Here is a 22,388-nt window from a genome sequence, read left to right on the forward strand (position 1 = left end):
AGAGCTTTCAGCCACCGACCAGCCGGTTCTTTGAGAAATATAACAGACCCCTGGCAATTAGTTATTTCATTGCTTTAAACGACCAAATCATTTACTGGAGTCTGCCCCGAAGCGTGCTGGTGAAAAGACGCAGGTCTTGCTCTGGTAAGCTGAACTGAGATGAGCTAAACAATGAACTAAAGACCAGAAAAATCAAATCTGAAATGTTAGGGTTAAATGAGGGGGGAATAAATTAGAAGTAAAAAATCAGTGTAAACATCAGCTTTTTGCTGGCTCTGTTATTATCTCCTTGGTACGTCTGCATCGCAGAGCAGCACCTTGTCCTGAGATGTTGCGCACGTCGAGAGCCGAAGCAGACAGGGAGCACGGCTGGTGCAAAGCCAGAAGGGGATCACATGGCTGAAGGCGTAGCAAGGTTAGGCAGGGACCAGGTCAAAGGACAGAAAATGTTGTTTTACTACAATCCACTAAAGAAAGAAGTGTCATTGGGTGGAGCAGAAGGGGAAAAGTGAGACTTGGGCAACCAAACAAATAATTTTCAAAGGACTGGAGGGTGGCGTGGTATGAACGGACGTCAAGGCGGCCGAGAGGCTCAGGCTGTACCCGAGATGAGAAACAACAGACGCACTGGCTACAGCTCTATTCCAGGCTGCAAGCATTATATTACATATCAAGCAGTTCACACTGCACTTAGCAAATTACTGTTCGTATGTTGGACTGTAAGCAAACACCCTGAGCTACTCCAAGATTGCGAGGAGACCCTGTTGTCTGAAAAAGCCTGTAGATACTGGTCCAAATGGGGCAGAAGCCTCTAAAGTGAAAGGAGAAAGCCAGGCTGATGCATTCTTAAGGCTAGGAGACATCCGTAACGATACCATACACTGACTTATGTGGCCTACTCAACTTTAATTTTCATCAGCTCACACAACCAAGTCCAAGAGCAGAGATCCAAACAACACAAGCAAAATCTCTCTTAATTCCTTACCCTGTAACACTGGCTCCTTTTAGCAGCAGACCAAGGCAGGAGTTAGTATCATTGCCTTTTCTTCCCTCTTGTGGCTACTCCCTTAATAAGCCTGGTTGCATGAACTGAAAGCACCTGCCTGATAGGGAAGCCTCAGCTGCCTTCCCTTGGATGTATCAGAGGGAGATTTGGAAGCACCATACCACACTGACTGCAAATCCAGCTTCTCAGTCGCTTCAGATCATGGAGGGGTTGTCTCTGCTGGCCTACATGATCTGCTTCCTTAGGCATCCACAGAGGATATCCTCACACTGCCTGCTTAATAAGAGCAGTTTATCCAATCAATTGCAATAATAGTCTCCAAGAAAGAAAATTATCCCAGCGCTATCCCACAACATCAACTGCTGTGGTACGTGAGCATCCAGGCAATGGATGAAGATACTGAAAATACCAGAACTGCAGCCTGTCTAACAAAATAAATCTGTGGCTTTTGGTAAAATAGAGGAAAAGAATTGTACTCTATACATGTTTAACTTTATTTTTTTCATAACAACTGGCGAACTCTGTTTTCTCGTTTTCCTTTTAGAATATATATAATCAGCCCTCAGAAAGCTGCTGTGAAACATCAGCAGCCCCTTTATCCACATGTGGGGCTGAATTCCACAGCAGTCCCATCGTTTGCAGCTATGCAAGTTACTGGTTTGAGAAAAGCAGCGAGAAATATCGTATCTAGCTGGAATGGCAGGGGAATTTTACACAGACAAAATGCTTTGACTAAAGCTGGACGTCAGCCACAGTAGTGAGATTTAGCTCGTAAAATATCTCTCAGCTCTTTCCATAAATCACAAGCAGCTAGAAATACGGCTGTGTGAATAACTGGTTTTGCAATTTGGCTGCCAAAGCAAAAATACAAAACAAACCATGGATCAAGCTTAATCTACTTTTTTCTGTTCTTACCAAAACTACAAGTTAAACCCCTTTGTTTCTATCCCAAATGAAACACTTCAGGTTCTTTCATTGTTATAGGAAAGCGAGGCTGAATTCCCCAAACTGGAGGTGGTAGACATGTGTAGGATACGCACTAAAAAGAAAAATTACATGATCAGATCTACCATGTGTATGATTCAGGACATGGGTCTGAAATAAGGTCTTGCCTCTCCTGAGGAAGTAACTTTACCACTTGGAAATGGGAAGTTCAGAGGTGGCTCTCCCTCAGGCCTTCCTGTGAGCTGCTTCTGCATACATTTTATATATACAAACATACAGATAACTACATAAAATAAAGTAGCCAGTGCTACATGAAATGACTCCTACCATTTGTAAAGTCACAGTATAATTAAGATAGGAAGAGACCTCTGAAGGTCTTCTGGACCACTCCACCCAACTCCAAAGAGCAGGGCCAGCTTCAATGTTCAGCTGAGAGAAGATCACAGGGTTTCAGCCTCCACTCCAATAAACTTTTAATTCTTTATACTAGTTTAAGAGAGAAAAGACTTCACTCCTTCAGTATATCCTAAAGGATGGCAGTGAAAGACACGTGCAGGTGATTTAAAGATGGCCCACACTGACATTTTTTCAGCAAGTTTACTAAAAAGTTTTAACCAAGAGCATCCCAAAATTTGTTTTCCAGCGTAGCAGAACAAAAGCAGCAGCAGCTGCCAACGCTTTCTAGATCATGGCTTGACGCATGCTCCAGAACGGTCCCTCTGGCCATTCAACATCTCCACCTTCTGCTGCAGCAAGGCACATGCTTTTGGAGGTCTATCACCAAGCACCCTTAGCAGCGTGGTAAGCCATGGCCTCACCCAGCACATCTCAGTCTGTGAAATCCACTGACGCGAGCACAGCAGGTAAACGCGGTGACACGCAGGGCAAGCCTCCAAGGGAGCTATGCAGCAAAGCAGGGGCTGGCACGAGAGGATGCACAAAGGAAGCAGGGACGCTCCTCCTTCCCCACCTCTCCAAGAGGCACCCAATTTATTTGTAAATCAAAAATGTGCCAAAAAAGTCCCAGGTTTGCCATGAAAAACAGTTTATTTTTAGTTTCAAACCAGGTTACTTTCGATAGGCTTCGCATTCATTAGAGCATACTTAACACAACTGTTGAGAACAGAAAAGCTTTTAAAATACAAAAAGAGTAAAATGGAAACTCAAGTCAGCTACAGGGCTCTGCTCAGTTCACCTGCCAATTAGGCTCTGCCTCGAAACACAACGAGCGATGATGATGTGGTTACTCACACACAAAAATAAAAGGCAAGGGGCTCACTTTCATCTGTTAACTCTCTCTGCCTAAGAGAGTCTGGTAATAAATCCCCTAACCCTTTGTCTGTCAGCATCTTCAACCGTTCAAGCTGAGTGCTGCTACTCAATCCCAGGGGACCTGAAATGGTTAAGATGCTTGCTGGAAAGAGTTACTGGAATGTGAAGTCTGGCCAAAGCTGGTCACTATTTTTGCAAAGCAAAATGATGGCAAGATGTCCAGTTATCACTGCTCCGGTTCTGTCAGCTGCTCAGAGCAGCAGTGCCTTCTGTGCCAGCACGTAATTTGGACAGTGAACCAAGACATGAAAACTCAGCATGAAACTCTATCTGTTACACAAAGCCAAACAGCAGGTACGAGCCCATCAAGGACGCATTTTAAAGGCATATTTGCTCGGGCACTGGTCAATCTCACATTGAGACAGCCTCAGATTTATGCTACTGGATTATAATTCAGAAAGTTTGATTTATCCTTGTGACTCTGTCACAGATTTTCTGTGCAACTTCAGGCAAGTTATCTAATATTCCCACACACAGAGTTCTCGCTGTAAAAAACAAGGAAGCAAATTTGTCACTGCTCTCCAGATCCACTCTATGTCAAGTGTTCAACTACAGCAGACTTGGGCGTTGCTGGAAAAGGGGTGTCCATCCAAGCTGTGTACCCCAAGTTCTTGTATAGACTATGGGGACCTAGACAACGCAGTGCAGCTGAGGTCATGATTCATCTGCTCTGTTTTATGTACCTGCTTAAGGAGGAGTTCAAGCGCTGCCCACTCCTCTCTGCTTTGGCTCAAGTGAGAGACGAGCAACCAGCTTAGCTGGAGACAGTCACAACACAGGCACAAACAGAATGATGAGAGAGGACTCCCAAGCCCATGAACCTGCTCAGTACTTAGCACTATTTATCATTTTGCTACTCCACCTGAAGACCTAAACTCACAGTTTAGGCAGAGACAGAGTGTACAGAGATTGTATCCTAAAGATCTTACAATGGAGACCTTAGTTTGGTTTGGGTCCCCAGATCATAATAATGCAATTTAGCTAAAGCTTGTGAAATACGATCTACCACCTCAATACCCCGAGTATGCAGCAGTAAAAATAAGATACAGAAAGTGTCATGGTGCAGGAAGTATCGCCAATTGTTGTTTGAACTCCCTGAAATCCTCCCTGAGATCCACTCCATTGTCCCCGTGCAACTGAGATCTCAATGCTAAAGCAGAGCACATATAACCAGAAATGGCTCTTGAATGCAGCTTCCCCAGCCAAATTCACCTGTTATTAGGAAACAAAGAACTGTCATTTGCAGTACTTTGAACTAGGGTGCAGAGTTTTTGACAGTGATAACTTTCATGATTTAATACGGTGCTTCCTCTCTGTGCTGAACACATTGCAGGTGAGCAAGAAGGAGGGACAACACCTAAAATATTCCAATTTATAGTCCCATTATAAGCTCAAATCCACAATAGGGATTAAGTTGAGTCATCTTGCACCGAAAGTATTAAGAGGCCTGTCCACATCCTCTCCTGCTGCACCTGGAAATGGGCAGGGAGACAGTAGAGAGCAGAAACATCTTAAACTACTGCAACACAATTTACTAGACGACATTTGTCAATGCCTCATGAGACAAGTGCAACTTGCCATAACAAAAATCTATGGATTTATCTTGCTTTAACATGCTTCCTGTTTGGAACTGCTGCTATCAGCACTTGCCTGTAGCTATTTCTCCCATTATTTCTTCTTGGACTGATACAGAAGTCTGATTTTATTTACTTTCTCAGGGAGTACTAAGCACTCATGGTACCACTAACATACCACTGGTCTTGTCTAGAAAAAATACTCAAGCAGCTCCACAGGCTTAACTACCACCTTTTATTTTGGTACCATTAAATACTTAAGTTACATAAAGCAAATACAAAGTATTAGTTGTAAAGACCGCAGTTCTCTCCCCATATCGCGCCTTCCAAAAAAATAAATCTGGGGCATGGTCATTACACGTGTCTGTTAAGATCAGTTGCCTGTTGATCGCTGTAGGCCACGGAAAAAGGCGATCCTATGAGCAAATTTGGTATTTAGCACTTGGAATGAACGGTTCCTCAACAAAATGCTTTTTCTTTGACCTAATGGTTGTGATTTCCTAAAATAAGGGAATGATAAAAGGGTAAATAAACACTGACGAGGCTCTGAAAGTAGCAAAGGACTGAAATGGAGCCATCTAGACCTGAGAAGACATCGAGGAAGCAAACGTCACAAAGAGATGCACTGAGATGTGGGGTTTTTTTCCCAGATGTTACAGAATTATCTTCTTTAATACTATCTCTGTCTTCATGGCATACGCGATCTGCAGACAGCAAATATCAGGGCAACAGTTCTTTGGCAGAAACGGTTTCGGAAATTAGAAAGCACTGGTTTGGCAAAATAAATTCAAATTTAGTGAATTCCCCACCTTCATTCACAGCCCTTAAGCTAATATTATCATGTCCCCTCCCACACCCAGTGCCATTACATTAGCCACAGCAAGGCAGTAGGCAGAGGCTCAGCCAGAGACCACAGGAACTTTGTAGGCTTCTTTCTCCATCTCTATAGCACAGCTACAGAGCTAAGGAACAGCTCAGACTGCCACAAACTGTGGTTTTTTTAACATAAATGTTCCTTCATGAAGTCCTGGTGAAGTCCTTTACTCAGGCACCCAATCACAACTGCAGATGCTCAGGGCTTCCAGCTCTAATGGAAGGAATTTAGTATCATTCAACAATTCTTGTTGCAAATTTGTCTGTTCATCACAAATTCCTCTTACTTCTCCAACTTCAAAAGTTCTGCTGGACTTAGCCACACCACAAGTAATGATGGGGATGGAGCAGAGCTCTTCTGCGTTTTGTGATTTTGTTTTATGTTTTTAAAAACAAGTGCTTGCAATACAGATAATCAAAGATAAAAGATCATAATCCTCAAGAGAGGAAACTGCTCAGAAAAACGCTGTGGTTATCAACATAAGGACCTCAAATACCTTTAACTCATTCATGGAAGTCTGATGCCACAAGTATCATTGTCTTCAAAGCATGTTAATGCTTTGCACTTGTAACTGTTTTCCCTCTTTACTCTCTAAATGCTTTGCAAACCATTGCAAAGATGATTAACCATCATCCTGCTCATTCCCAAAGTGGGAGCTGAACCGAAGCAGTGCAAAGAAGCTCTCTGGGAGCAACTGCATCAATGGAAGACAAGCCCTTGCTGCAGGCTAAGACGACTATGCATACTGCTCACTGATGAGACATGTTTGGAGAAAAAAGAACAAAGCAGCAGCTACACCTCAGCAAGGAGCACCCTACAACCTAGCTCAGGACTGACTGCTTAAGGGCACACAGCTGGAAATAAGACAAAGCTCCTGGTTCCCTGCCCTGCTTTCTGTTTATGGACTTAACCCGCTTCTCAACTATAAAATGACTGAATATGGCAAATATAACCTTAGACAAAGCCTTGACGTACCTTAGATAAGCATTACATGTCCTGCTCAGATGTAGTTTCAAGATCTTTACCTCAGTGATTCCAGGGGTTCAATACCCCAAAGGCTTTGTATGGTGTTTACCATGATGCTGCCCTTGAACCCCATTAGAATACGTCCCCAACCTCCATACCTTTCAACTCCGCTTTTACTGGTAGGAACTCCCCCCTTCAGTCACGCTTTCCTTCCCTTCCACGTCTTTACACTTCCCCTCTAAAATCACCACATTCTCTCCTAACAGAACCGAAAAGTCCTGAGCTATTTCACTCTGCTTTGCGCTTTAGAGCAATGAGAAAAAACAGTGCTTGGATAACTCCTGAGAGCAGCTAGAGAGACACAATTCTATACAAGATGAGAGGCTTCATTCCCAATTCACAAGACTTGTTGGAAGATGCTGAACTCCTTGTCCTATGTTTCCTCTGCTTCTCCAGTCAGGGCCAACTGCTTTGATAATATCAAGCACCAACAAAGGGATGCAATTCCTAGAAAGCCTTTTCTGCAAGGTCTAGCAAAATGTGTCTTCAAGAGTAGGCCATGACCAACAACCCTTCATACCATATTTAGCTTTTTTGGGTCTGGCTACAAATCAGAATTATAGTGCTGAAAAGCTGACATAAGGAAGGAACAGCTAGCCCTTCTGAATACATAACAGCTGTACAAAGTGTATGCATGCATGAATAATAGATTGCTGCTATTTGTACAACTACGATTGAGAAATACTCTCCCTTAAAATCTTCCAAAAGGTCAATGCTGCTTCAGAAAATGCTTATTTTTTGATAAAATGATAGATCATGGAGATAAGCTCTTTAAAAGACGAGAAGAAGGGAGAATGATTAAATGGAGAATAGTCCATTCGGTTTTTGAAAAAGCCCAAATAAAATATTTCAGTCAAAAAATCTTGATTATATTTTGGTTACAGAAGCAAGTTTTGGTCTAAAACTGTGTATTTATTATTCCTAGTAAGGAAAAGGAACAGGAGTTTTATAGGAACTATGGCATGTACCTTAAAATTATTAATGACTGGAAAGATGATTAAAGAGGCCTGACTCTCAGGGAACAGGTGCTCAGCAATTATTGGGAAAAAATCAGGCCAATTCATGGCCTGCCAATTTGGCATTCGGATCCTCTCCCCTCCCACACCACCCCACAAGCTCACCCCAAATCCTTAACTGGCTTAAAAACTCTTGGCTTGGTGTGGTGTAAATAAATACCAGAATTGTCTTTTGAGCTCTAGTTAATCTTGAAAGCGTTTTGTTTTGTTCTAAATAACACTGGCCATTTAACACTGTTTCTAGTCCACCATCCAGCACAGGGAATTTCAGAAATTTCTGAAATTAGCCTTCTGCAAAGGTTAAACTCTCACTTACTCAACTGCCTTTGGTTAATTTTAATAAACAGATTTTTCTTGAAGAAGATTGCATTTTTAGCCACTCAAGTCACTACTAAGTGCTTGTGACTCTCAAATGCACTCAAGCTAAGAGAAGTTGCCGTATTTTAATTCTCAACAATAAAATAAAAGAAGGGGGCTAGAAAACTGCAGGTTTGGCTAAGAGGCAATAGAATTAGCAGAAAATTCTCATGATGCTATCACCAAGATACAGATGGAATATTAAAGAGAATAAGATGCTAGAGGGAAAAAAATGTAAAAATGTATCAAGAATAAAGTTTAATCTTCAACCACATCTTCTGATGTGGCTGTGATCATCACCAGTAAAATTATTTTAATGGAGATACCACTAAAACCATACTCCTTTGCTTTTACAGTTACCTCACTGTTTCGGATCAACCACATAGTACAAAGAGGGATTCTTCACTAAAAGTTCTGAACATCAGCTATGAGAGAAATTCCTTAAAGAGCCATTTAGAGGAACAATATCAGACTGGATTACTTTAAATAAATATTTTTTCCTAGTAAAATCTCCAACCTATTTCCCCTTTATTAATTTGCTGGACTGCATACTTATTTCCTAACTACAAGTTCTCTCTGTGTGTTTATAAAACACTTTATTCAGCTTTGCAGACGTTTCTGCAAACACAAAGAAGCTGAAAATTATTTAATTGTTAAGCTGCTTAACCTTCAGAAAAAACAGGTTACAGTTAAGGATTTTCCTTGGGTGATAATCCTATCACTTAATATATTTTGCTGATAATCCCTGACTTGTTCAAAATAGTTAAAAACAAATATAAAGTTATCAGTGTATTTTAATCACAGGCTTGATTAATTTTTAAAATATGCCCATCTAAATTTAGGGAGAGGAATATTTTGTTAAGGACAATGACTACGTTTCCCATGATGAAAATGCATGTTATTAAGGAAGAAGAGGAAGTGAAACAACTCTTACCAAAGTTATCTCAACTTATACCTGTTTAAGCTCTTTCGCTTCTTCCTGGGAGATCTTCTCTTGCTTCTGCAGCTGAACCTGGTCATTGTCCATCCCTTCTCTGCCTCCCACCGGAGAGCTGGGCTGCACCACTCCTCCCAGGAGTCCTGTGGCTGGAAGAGAAATTGGTGGTCAGACTGCCATCTCCTGTACCAATGGGGAGGACTAGTGCTAGCATCAGTGGTTGACCTTTGCTTTGCTCCATGGCAGTTTGCGAGTGGACAAGCGCACTCAGAGAAGCCTAACCCAACCTTGCCCGTTAAGCTATGTTCTTCTAGAAAGGATTCGAGCTGTATTTTGTACAACGCCTAACCTGGAGGTGACCAGGCTGCCGAGAGATGACTTATTATTAAAGGCAACATTTGGAGAATGGGCTCATTTGGGGCTGTGGGGATTCATCTGAACAGAGAGCGAAGCAGCAGCAACACGCTCCCAATCACGGAAACGAGGATTCTCCACCTGCTGCTTCTTCTCTCTTTAATATTTTTAATTAAGGAATTTAAAAGTGATGGATCAGGGACAGAGCCCAAGAGTCAAGTCAGCAAACCCCTGACACAGAAGGGTAACACTGACACTGACAGCCACCCCCAGCTAAGCAGCGTGGACGCAATCCCTCGTGTAACATGCCACCTGTCCTTTATTTAAAGCATCAGCTCTTATTGCAGTATCTGATGCTACCCAGTAGGGTAGCAGGGACATGCTGCAAGGAAAGGTTGTTACTTCTAATGCAGATGGGTGCTAAACACCTGAGACACACGTCTTGGCTCCTATAGACACTTCAAACATCTCCAAAGCTCTCCCACTTAAAGAGGTACCAAGAAGGAAGCTAACGCTACCGCTGCCACCTGTGAGCACATGGCCTGACCCAGCACAGGACAACGACAGCAGCTCTTACGTACATCAGGACAGACGGCACATCAGACGCCACAGCTCACCGCCACGTCGAAGAGCTGGTGCCCAGCTGGCTGGCCAACTGTCGGCGTACACCCGACCGCTTTGCACAGCATTACTTCCCCATGAAAAGGGAGACAAAAACTAAACCAAAAGTACCAAACCCTAAATCCCTCTCAAGTAATTACTGCAAACTCATAATCCCTGGAATTATTCGGTTATCAGCCTGAGAGTCACTGGACTCAGACACCATCAAGATTTAAGACAAGCAAGTCATTCACCGTACTAGTGTTACCCTGTGCAAATGCTCCTTGTGTTCGGAGGGGCTAAGAACCAGGCACTGAAAAACACTGCTTGTGGTAAATTACTGTCGTGGTCTCCCTCAGAGGACAAAGTGGGGAGGGAATGACAGACCTTCCTATGGCAGCAAATAGCCAGACGAGATTCTTTATGTTTCTTATCAGCTCAGTGTCACCATATGCTAATTATTTCATTAAAAACGAGAAATCTATCCATTTCCCTCCATTAATCTCACTGAGGACAAGAACAGGAGGGGGACATGACAAAGGCGCACAAAAAGAATGGGATGAGGAAGGAGATTTGGCATTTTCCAGCCATTTTCTAGTTTAAAAAAGGAAGAGAATTGCATAGAAAGGCAGAAACATTTAAAAAGCAATATTGTTTCATTTGCGTTACACCCGGTTGGACTGTCAGACTCGCTGCCACCACGTGAGAATGAGAAGCTACCAAACCTCTGAAAAAAGTGCTAGAAACTCGTAATAATGAGAACATTTGGTCACAGGGGTAAGCAGGATAAATTCAGCAGTCTTGAAAGGGGTGAAAAACTGTGAATGCTGGTCTTCAGCCACAGGATTGAGACAGCGGTGCCCTAGGTTGTTACACTGCAGACACTCTGTAGGATTTCTTGCGCTTTTTCATCCTGGGTAGCTGTTATCAGCCATTATCGATCCAGCACAGAAGAACCTCTGTTACAAAACAAACCTCACTGCTCTGTCCTGCGCATTTAAACACCCGTGTGGCCTGGTCCAATAAAATACAGTCAGAAGAGACATGCAAAGCAGCTAAAAATACTTTCAGATAATCTGGTGTGTCTAACTCTTCACAAATTCTTCTTCTAGGTGGAATCAAGCCAAAACTCTTAGGAAAGACGAGTTCTTTGTATTTACTTGTATAAATGTGCAATATTCATGACTTTAAGGCAGGACTAGCATAAAGAGACAGGATGCAAATGAGACTATGACAGTTGTGGAAATGGTCACGTCCCTGAGCTGCACCACCGAGGGCAAAGAACGCTACCAGCCAGTTCGGCGTACCTCCGCTGCAAGGATATTTCTCCTGTAAGTCTCTGAATCAACATTTGCTATCTGAAAATACACGCATATATTTTATGTGTACACAAAGACAGGCATGCATAACACAGACTTTTCTCCCCTGCTTTCAGGGGAAAAAAAAAAAAGAAAAAAAAATCAAAAATCAGTATTTCCACCATGTGAGCAGCCATGGAAAAAACCCACAGGTTAAAATGCAGTCCGTGACTGCCATCTTGCGACAGAAGACAGAAGGCGACAGACTCCAGGGAAGGAACAAACAAGGGTTTTGGTGGAGCTGGCGAAGTCAGGATTTCCATAACCTCCAGTTTTCTTTACTGACATTTCCAAATTAAACAGTCAAAATGCAGGTGGGGGTAGGAGAGCAATATCCTTGACTCACTGACTCAGATGCAAACAGAGCAGAGCAGTGGGAAATTAAGCACAGTAGGGCTGTATAACCAATTATTTTATGTAACCAGCCTTAAGACCATCAGGAACTGAACACCAATTTGCTGGAATAACTCAGTGTTTAAGAAACCAGCAGGTTGTTTTTCCTCTAAGTTGTTGTGCTGACATTTTAGTGCCAGATGCCCAAGACTTACTTCCTTAAAAATTAACAAGCTTTTCCAAGCTATGGCCCTTGACGATTCGTCAACAAGAGGACATTATCCTCCCTGCTGAAGGCCAGTTTTAGCTTGGTGCACAGAAATAGGTTCATCTATTGTTTTACTGTATCATTTTTCTACTCTTTTTTTAATGTACTGGCAATAAATCCATCCACCAATTTGCTCTTTTGTCACTAACAATTAGGGAAAAAAGAGGATTCAGGCGTGCTGATAGAAATAAATTCCTAGCAGACAAAAATTCACCAGCTCTCCAAATGAATCCAGGGTTGGATTACAAAAACAAAAAAACAACCCTCCCCGGAATTCTAGAAGAAGTAATAGTAGTAAGGAATGTCATTCTTACTGTTGTGAAAGGGTTTCAGTCTCCACTGTGTTTTCTTAAAACGATTAAACTATGCATTCACCTAATCTGAGACCTAAAATCTCCTAAACCCAAACACCTGAACTTCTCAAATAACAAAATTCTATTTTTTAAGATATGCAAATTAACATGATGTTTATCCCATATGTTATTTAAAAACTTGCTGGACTGGAAATTTGTTTTAAACTTTCTACAATTAACTGAACGACAGGTTTAACACAAATATGCTTCCAGCTAGGAACTGCCAAAGGAAAAATAGCAATGACAGAGGACTCTCAAGCATGCAGTCAGCAGAGAAGAATGGATTTCTAATGACCCTTCCCCACAGAGTGGCACAATACTGAACTGGAAAAAAAATGACGACGTAGTTAAAACACAGGCCAGTAGCTGAAACTCAAATTAAGCTAATCCTTTCACAAAGTGGTGTGGAGTTAGTGACAACACAAGCTGAGAGCACAATGCTAAAGAGGTCTCGGCATGTTCCAGCTGTCAGGCTCCTGAGGGACGCTCAGCTTCAGCATCTACAGTCACAGGTTTTGCTAATATAGTTGGGAGAAAGTAAATCCAACTAGACTAGAACAGGGCCACACACTTCTGTCATCTTTACCCTCTCCCTCTTGGCAAGAGCATCTAAAGTCACCTAGCCGTTATTTCTTGCATTTTATCATCAGCATGGTCTCACCGTCGGGGAGGGGGGAGAAGATTTGTGCATATTATACACTATTCCGAGTTTGAAAACCACTTGGAAACTGTTGGTGCTAGTGTTACTGCTTACAGATGGATTGCTTTGTCTGTCACGTACCTGCTTGCCAAATGGAGGTCCCCAAGTCTACCTGAGGAGACTTCCTGGCACCAACAAATCCTAGGGCATCTTCTAAAAACTGTATCTTCTTGCTAAACTGCATCTCCAAGATGGGGATTGCCTCTGGCATCTTTGCTGACAAGAGCCGGTAAGAGGTGTCGGGCTTCCCAATAAATCTCTGACGGACACTGATTTCATATGGCGTATGAACTCTGATATCATCTACATCCTTTGATTCAAAGCGGTGAATGACCTGAGAATTGCAGTCACTGATTTCCAGGCCAGAAGCGAAGAGCGTGAGTTTTCCTGGCTTGACATTTGAGTCTGTTCTGTGGGTGATAATAACTGGAATTCTAATTATGATTCCTTCCTGGTTCTTCGAATCGGAAACTGTGGCAGTTTCCTTTGGCTTGGTTTCCAATGGCGCTTTCCAGAGCTTGCTGCTAAACGGCCACCAAGAAGGAGATTCCAGCTCAGTCAACAACCTAGCAGAGAAAAGAGAGTGTTAGAAGAGTGAAAGCCAGTAGGAGGGTCATGCTACCCCAACAGTTCAAAGCAAATTACCAGACACAAATATTTCTTAATACTAATCCAGCCCTCTTACTTTGCTCCTCAAACCTATCCACAGCTTACCAGGTTCCATCCATTTTAAGAAGCAGCTTTTCTTCATTTGCTAACACGCTGGAAAGCAGCGCCAGAATCTCACTGTTCTGATGTGAGAAATCCAACCTCCAACTGGATTTATTCAGACCAATTTACACCCATCCGTTCTTCAGCTAATGCTGCCGTTTACCTCAACGTTTCCACACTTGGCCATCACCATCACTGCCTTTTTCTGCTCCTTTATACCTCAGCCCCATAGTCTGATGCTACCTTTTGCTTTGCCCCCACTCCCAAATTCCCATTGCCAGTTAAAACACTAAGAGTGCAAGGTTGAGGCTGAAAAGCCCAGCAGATGCTGCCCACCGGCATCCATAGTCTGCCTCACCATCAATGTTGGTGTAGCTCCTGAAGGAGACAGGCCTCCTCGCTGGCAAACTGGTGCCTTAGGCTTAAAGGTAATCTGACTCACTTTATGGAGGAATTAAGCAACTGCTCCCAAGGAAGACCACTGTATAGCCAGAAATAACACAGGCAGTCAAGCCCCTTATTTCTAAGCAAGAAGATGCACCTAAGCAAGCACCTAAGTTTATCAGCTGCAGGCAAGAAAGACGTAACACGCTGCTAGGAAGAATCAATGATATAGAGGACGCGATCCTTCTGTTGTATTTTCTATCAGCACAGCCCATTCCCCTTTTCTGGGGTCCTCCTCCAAGAAAGGATCACGATCGCGGATCTCTTTGGGTCTAAGCCTCACCATCAAAAAAAAAAAAAAATGGGAATGAGAGGAAAGGTGGTGGTTTTGGTTTGATTTTTCATGTGCTGTGCTGCCTGTCTGTTAGCATCCCTCTCCAGATCTAGACAGGAGTTAGAGGCAGAGCCACAGTCAGCACCTATGATGCTCCCTTTCTCCCACTCTCCTCTCATCCCCTGCCCATCACCCAAACCCGTCCTGCTAGCAGAAGATCCTCTATTTCAGGATGACTCAGCCTCAGTGGCTGGAAAGAAATTTTGAGGCCAACTACATCTCCCCGCACAGTCAACAGTAACTTCATATCCCCCCCCCGCCTTCCCACTGTGCAACCAGTCACCTCCTCTCTCACCCACCAGCAGCCTCACCGACCTCGCATCTGAGCCAAAGTGGCTCGTCTCCAGTTGCAGGCAGGCATAGGAAGAGGCAAGTCAAGCCTCTGGGATGCATCCACTGCTCAAACAACCCTACCCAATCCCCACTGGAAAACAGCAGTGAGCTGGCTGGAAGCATCCCACAAACCAAACCAGCCTGCAGGCCCCTAGCCTGATCAGGATGTTTCCAATGGAGATTTCTCAGCCCGCCCGTCAGTCACTGAGCAGAACAGGAAAGCCATTTCTGGAGGCACAAATGGATTCTCAATTAACTAACGGGAGGGAAGAGGTTATGTTTAAACCAAACAAAAAAAAAAGCTCTAAGGAAGTTCGACCCAGATCAGAATTGTGTCCCCTCCACCCCATAAATACCTTAAAGACTATCCAGTGATTAGGCATGTGCCATTGGCATGGTAGTTGCAGTAGATGCTTCTAATGAAGCCAGACCACCTGTAATAAAATCTTTACTGAAACAGTCATCTTACTGAAGCTACAAAAGACTATTTACTGACTTAAATCCTAGAGATGCAAGCCTTATCAGACCAAAATACAAAGTACTACTGCTTCACTCCTATTTTGGAGAACCAGCTTGATTTAATTTGCTTTTAAGTTTGCTCTAGAAAGGTACTGCCTGATAAAATATGCATCACAGCAATGCTGCTCTCAAGATACTTTTTGTAATGATTTATTTTCCATGAGAGAATCAGAGTGTGCCTACAGAAGACTTTGCAATTTTTAAATCCTGTTTAATTTGGCTGCAGACAAAGTCTAATCTGGAAGAGGAAGCTCTAACTGAACACACTTTGTTTACTAGCCATCAAAGTTCTGCACTGGCTTCAAAATAGACCTACTTAAGGAAATTAATCTGCTAGGAAAATCACAAAAAGTCATATTGGGAGTCAACAACTGAATTCATGGATAGAGGCAACAGAATTAATTGTTCCACGAATCTACTCCCAACTAAAGCATGAACATCAGATATTTATGTACATAGTAAGCAACACGAGTAATGGGTCTGGAGCCCTCCGCTGCCCTCTGAAAATGCTGCAACACTCCTTAAAAAAAGGGAAAGAAAAAAAAGAAAGACAGACAGACCAAAGGAGATGTTACAGAAAGTTCTACAATAACAGAATTTGAAATGGCACAATATCATAGATTTAGGGCTGAATTCTGAAACTATGAGGTTCAACTTAAGTTCAATACAAAATGACTGAAAAAGCCCTAGGCTCTGCTAGCACACACCATCTTCCAAATTAAAAGCCATGCTCTAACCTACCTGCTGCAACTAAACAGAAACAAATGAACAAAATCTCATTTCTACGGAATGCAAAGCACATTTTCTGCCCTCTTGATGTATGAAAGAGTTACAACAAGGTACTTCAGGGCAATGACAGCTTATGCCTGTGTCTTAACCTATGAAAAGTCATTAAATTCCTACCGCAATATGGGTTCGCTTCATCACATTCACCGTGAGAAAAGCATGTGCGTTCACTTACTAAAAAGCAGCTGCAATGTGACAAGCCTAAACCTCCGTTTACATTGTGGTAACTTATTCTGGACAGCTTTGAGCCCCAACTTTTATCACTTTATCCCTTCACCCGTCTCCTCCCCTCTTTCCCCAGGGACTGACATCCTGGCTGTCCGATGTCTGATTTACAGTCAAGATTTTTCTGCTGCACAGCCCTAACAAAGGCTCCAGCCAACTTCTCTGGCCTTCCACAGAGGAGTCACCCCTCTATATCAACAAACTATATGACCGGTCCTTATATACAAATGAAAATTTGCAACCAGAGTACCTTGTCCTCTAATAGTAATATATTCAAAAGGAACCAGTGAATCTGGCTTTCTGTTTATTTTTGGTCTTCAAACATCTGCTAACATGTCAGACTCAGCTTTGCTTATCTGCACACAGGTCCACTGAAAGCAGCTGTATATACCCAGGCATACACAAGAACAGAATTAATAATCCAAAAAAGCCCACACATACAGGCAAGATAAAGTTAATCAAAGTTTTAAACATGCGAAAGTAGATAAAGGGGCCTGGTTCTTTTTATGAAAGGCACCACCATCAAACTGGTGTCGCTCATATAACCTTGAATTAGCAGACACAAAAGTTTGTTACCAAAGTTTCCTTCTGCACAAAATCTGCTACACTAGTACTGCAAACTAGTCCTGCATATTATCCATGCAGTTACTTCGCACCAAGTTTCTAAAGAAAGCAAGAGTCAAAGACTCTTAATAGACATTAGCATATTTATCTACATTAACAGTCTGAATTACCTAATATGTAACAATCAAACGAGCTTCAGTCACGGTCTTCCCCATTTTCTACGCTGGTTAAGGACATGAAGAAAGGTGTCATCAGTTTAAGAGAAGACTTTGGGCAAGGGGGGGAAGCAGCTTTATGAGAACACACAAACTATGCTAGAAAACTAAGTTGGAACTTAGAACTCCTCAAAAAGCACAGTGCAATTAAAACATTAGTTTCGCTAATGGCTTCTGGGCTGCATTTTAGCCTGTGAGCAAGCTGGCCAATCTTTTCATACTGTAGATAAAACGGAATCTCAGCTAATATTTGGTCAATGTCTTCCTTTATTTTTCCATTTTTAAATCAAAGCGTCTAGCTCTTCAGATTCATGAGGACAAATAATACCTCCCAATGCATCTTAACCCAAAACAAAACTCTCTTCCAAAAACAATGAGCAGGTATTTATTTTCCTACTCATTGTTTATTGCTACAGAACTTTAAAAGCTATTGCTGAAGCTTTCAGTTATCTTGGCTTTTCATTAAAGGGTATGGAGAGTATCTCCAGAATCATTGTGAAATCAACACTTTCTTTTAGACATGATACCCATCTAAAAACAGATTCTTCTTCCAAAAACAACTAGTTTGAACTTTATTATGTTTGTTTCTTCAAGCAGGTGTCAGAGCTTCCACAAAGACACTCATAGCTATATACCTTCAAACATTACAATACTACTCTTAAACTTAGTGCCGATTTTGGACTGCTACCAAATCCAACTTGCAGCATATAAAATAGCATAGAATAATTCACTTTGAATGTTAATCATTAAATAGTAAAGTCATAACATTCTGATTAAGACACCAACCATTTACTACTCACATTAAGTTCTGCAACAGGTAAAGTTAAGCAACATCTGAAAATGTGCTCCAAATCTCTTATTTCAGTCGTCTAAAAGCAGCAGTTGGTGGCTAATTTTTTTGAATACACTGACTTAAGTGCCTGATTGTGATTACCACAAATAGCCTAGTATTGTTCTTGCATCACCACACTCTGCAGACAAAGCTCAGCAGTTCAGTGTTGCTCACCACTGCTCATTTTTTCCTCAAAACGTATTAATTCCACCTCGACCTTAAGGCAGGGAGTATTCCATGTAAAGTTAAAAGCAGTGGAGTTTTATAGCACAAATAAGGGAGCACTGTTTCTACAGCCACTTCCCTGACTACATCCGCACCACAGACCCAATCCCCACTGCTGTGCGTAGCTGGGAAGTAAGTTCTTGTGAAGGAAAGGACAAATATAAAGCCCTCAACTACAAACACTTTGTATGCAAAAAGCAGCCTCAAGAGCTGCCTTTCATGCACAGAGAAAGGAGTACAATCTACTTAAACTAAAGATTAACTTGCAGCCGTCTCCTGGTAACGCTAGGAAACTGTCTCCAAGTCAGCAGCCCATCTGCCATGTTCAACATTTCCTTTGAAAAGAACCAGAAAAGCAGAACTGTGGTTATGTTTGCTGTAGAACAGCAAAACAGGTTGGTCCAGGACTGGCAAAATTAACTCAACTTCCAGTATTTTTCATTTATGCATACTCTAGGACATCTAATAAAAATGTGAATTCCATAACGTGTCCTTCAGTGGGGACATTAATTTGCATCTCCTTCCCCTAACTGGTTGCCTATTCTCTCAAAACTTGCAGGTTGTTAGTATTTTGGAGACCTCTACTGTTTCCACCAGTTGTGGCCTTGAAAAGTTATTTGAAGGAGAGAGGACAGGTGTATATATATATACAAACAACTTCACCAGGGTGAAAAAATGTCACACAGAAGGGACGACAGAAATATAGAAACACCTCATAACAAGAACTAGAACCACAAAAGACCATCACCGGTTTAAACTTTCAGTGAAAGTCAACAGTTTAGTTTCCTAAAGACTTCTGTGGATCTGTCCCACAAATTTCAGGCATAAACAATACAATCCCACAACCACTGCTTAGCTCAGAGGATGCTACAGTACTGTACCTGTCTGCTACATCCATATCCCCTTCGATCTTGTTGAGTCCTCTCATGATGTTATCAAACTGCTCGCCCTGGTAATGCAGCACTTTTGCTGTGTCCTCCAGTCGTTTCTGCGATCCAGTCAATAACCCGGTCAGTTCTTTTCCCTTTGTTGACTGCAAAGCTGCTGCTTCTGCTCCTGCACCTTGGCTTGACAGCAACTGCTCCCTCCAGAAGTGCTCAAGGATGTTGAACACCACATTTCTGTTGGGTTGCAGAGAACTGAACCAGTGCTTGGTGCTCTTCTCTAAGATGGTAAGGGAGCTGAAGATTAAATTTGAAGATTCCTTCTTGATCTCACTGATACTAGAAAGATGGAAGTTGACCAAAAGCTCCCCAGTCTTGTCAGCTGTAAATTTGATCGCAACAGGAGTCAGCGAGAGTCTGCCGGAGACCCATTGTTTGCTGGTGTCCAAGTAGTAAGAACAAGGCCAGCTATGGATACGTATGTCTTCGTTCATCAGCTCGCCGTTCAGATCCTCTTCTACAAGAGCAACGCTCTCAAAGCCAGAAGGAGAAACTAGAATAAAAGAGAAAGAAAAAAAAGCAAGAATCCTTAGCAACGTATAAAAGCTGACGTTAAAATACACTTATAAATAATTAATCCCATCCACTGCTGGCTGCCAGTACTTCCACTGTAACCTTTCAGGTGCACACCCAAGACAGATTTGGAAATAGCTGCGGATGGGTTACAAAGTTTGGTAACCATTTCTAACCATCCGAATATTTCCTTCAGAAAGGCTCACCCTTTCTGAATGGGACTGTCAACATTATTGCCCACTCCATAACAGCACTGCTTCCCCTTTTTGTAATGAGGGATCATCATGTTTCAGCACGTGATTTACAAGAGCACAAACTTCAAAAGACTATTGCATTAACACCCTGGATATTTAATACCTGCTGTGCTCTAAGGGTTATGGGCAGGGGAGGTGCTTTATAATTAGATTAGTCTATATGTTCATATGCATATGTTCATATTTTTGGGTGGAGGGGAACCTACCAAAAACAGAATCATGAAAACCTTTTAGTAACTTTCACATACCCCTTTTTACTGAAAAGTGATCATGTGAAAAGTTTTCCATTCCCCACCCATCATCAGAAGCAACTTCCCATAGACCAACAGGTACTGAAGAAAATTCAGAATATATCAAAATGCAAGCTCGTAAATATATATCTACAACAATCACAACAAAGAACTGGTCCTTCCCCTTCCACTCTGAGCTATCAACACCCAGGTATGTTACAAACACACCTAGAATGTCTATCCAACACATCAGAGCAGCTGAAACCAAAACCACCACTGACCAGAACTCACAATCATTAAAGAGCAGAAACACCCAGCCACAAATGGATAAACACTCTTCAGAAATCATCACTATCTCAGACCATCACTCTTGGTCTCAGGAGAAACTTGCAAAAATACCTACCTTACAAAATTCAAGTGGATACTAGAACTTCTGGTAGAACAACACAGCCAAAAAAAACCCCAAATCTGTAGTATTTCTTCTGTGAAATATTCGTTGTTGCTCAGCTACTATCAGAGATGTTTGGAAACAGGAGTTTGGGAAGAACTGAAAACCACTTAGCAGCGGTGCTGGGAAAACCCTGACTGACCCAAGTGGAAGTTAAGATGAAAAAGATGCCATGGTAGTATTGGAAGAGGTGCTGCTGGCCTGGCATGCAGAGCTACTCCGCACACGACAGCGCAGCAAGCAGCAGCAAAACCAGCAGAGGCTTAAAAGAGCCAGCAGAACTGACGCTGTTCGCTCAGCATGAAGGGACACAACATTCAGGTCAATGGTGACTTCATTGCACCTTTGTGACAGGCCATGTTTGCCTGGGAGCCCGTGATGCTATTTAATGATATAATATTAATCCTATAAGACTTGCTCACCAGTATCTGGAATCCCAGCAAGAAAACACGGAGCTGTCATATGCCTCAGGCCTGGCTTGCTTATATCAAAACAATCTCAAATTTGGAACAGTAAATGAAATGAAACATATCTGGAGTGGCATCTCTCCACAGTTCCAAAGAAGCTTCTTGTACCCACGAGTCAGATCGTTTCCTGTAACATCTCCTTTATACTGCTACAGTTTTCAGCATGAACACTGAAGACCAATTACGTTCCACAACTTTGTGAACACCCATTATGTAATGGTGATTTAATTACTCACATATTCATTATCTCCTCAAACCCTTTGATGTATCATAGCGCAGTTTACAGATTAGTACCATAACATTATCTCAAGCTGTTCTGCTACCTGTATGGCGCAATAAATGAAAAGAGCTCCACCACAAAATCCCCAGGTAGGTTGACACTGACACTAATTACACCTTTTTACTTCAGTACGATCTGTTCCCCTTAAGGAAACGTCTAGGAATCCTAATAATAATAAATAAAAAAGCTAATAGTCCTTTTTCAAATAGCACTGGTGTGAATTCCTATGGCACACCCTGAAAATCTCCCAGTGCCTTCAGACTGCTGCATCATTAATATCCACTAAATAGAGCTCTCTAACTGCATCCAGTTCCAATGACTTCTTTTATGACATATATTCAAACCTTCAGTATTACTGAGATAAAGACTACTCATGGTATGTCATATTCCACAAAAATACTTTGGTCTTCATACTTTAATTCCATGTCATTATGAGTTTTAGTGATGCAAATAGGGAAAAAATAAGCCACAAGTTTACAAAGCAGCTGGAGTTTAAAGTGAAAATTCTCAATCTGTTTAGCCCTAAGAAAACTGCAATCCAGTGAGAAGTCATCTCTCTCTGCAGTTTACTATAAGCCAAAGAGAGTGGGGGGGAAAGCCCAGAGAAACCTGATTTAAATGAGTAGCTATAGCCCACAAAACAACAAGTTCTAGGAAATATGACTTCTAACAGCTTTATCAATTATTTGCTACATAAATTCATAATTTGGAGAAAGAGCTAAAAGCTCTGGCCTCATTTCCTCCATCTAGAAAAGGAAGATAATTCCTCTAATGTAAAGAGGTTAGGTCAGACAGATCTGATAAACAGCATGGTTTTTTCCAGACTGACTGGGTTTTGTGAGTAGCCAATGATTCCAATTTCTATTTAAAAGTTATTTTCTTTCTGTCATACAAAAGAAAACAAAAGTTATTCACAAAGAAATAGAGAGAAGAAAAATACTTTTTAACGACTCAAATGTGACTGCAAAGAAACAAACATCAGCAGTGGGATTCCTGAGCAGGATTTTACAGGATACTTTCAGTGGAAAACG

The 22,388-nt window shown here is 42.0% G+C and overlaps 1 protein-coding gene across 8 annotated transcripts in view; it reads right to left on the reverse strand.

Moving 5' to 3' along the window:
• SNAP47 (synaptosome associated protein 47) overlaps nucleotides 1-22,388 on the reverse strand; it is a 42,164-nt gene that overhangs the window by 15,065 nt on the left and 4,711 nt on the right. For 5 of the 8 annotated variants that reach the window (XM_075144363.1, XM_075144367.1, XM_075144364.1 and 2 more), the window contains exons 2-4: nucleotides 19,103-19,658; nucleotides 13,115-13,599; nucleotides 9,086-9,216 (exon numbers count right to left, since the gene is read on the reverse strand). In XM_075144363.1, the coding sequence (XP_075000464.1) occupies nucleotides 9,086-9,216; nucleotides 13,115-13,599; nucleotides 19,103-19,658 (1,172 nt within the window). The other 3 variants (XM_075144365.1, XM_075144368.1, XM_075144369.1) reach the window with 3 other exon arrangements.

This window comes from Calonectris borealis, chromosome 2 (genome assembly GCF_964195595.1).
Source record: "Calonectris borealis chromosome 2, bCalBor7.hap1.2, whole genome shotgun sequence".
NCBI lineage: Eukaryota > Metazoa > Chordata > Aves > Procellariiformes > Procellariidae > Calonectris > Calonectris borealis.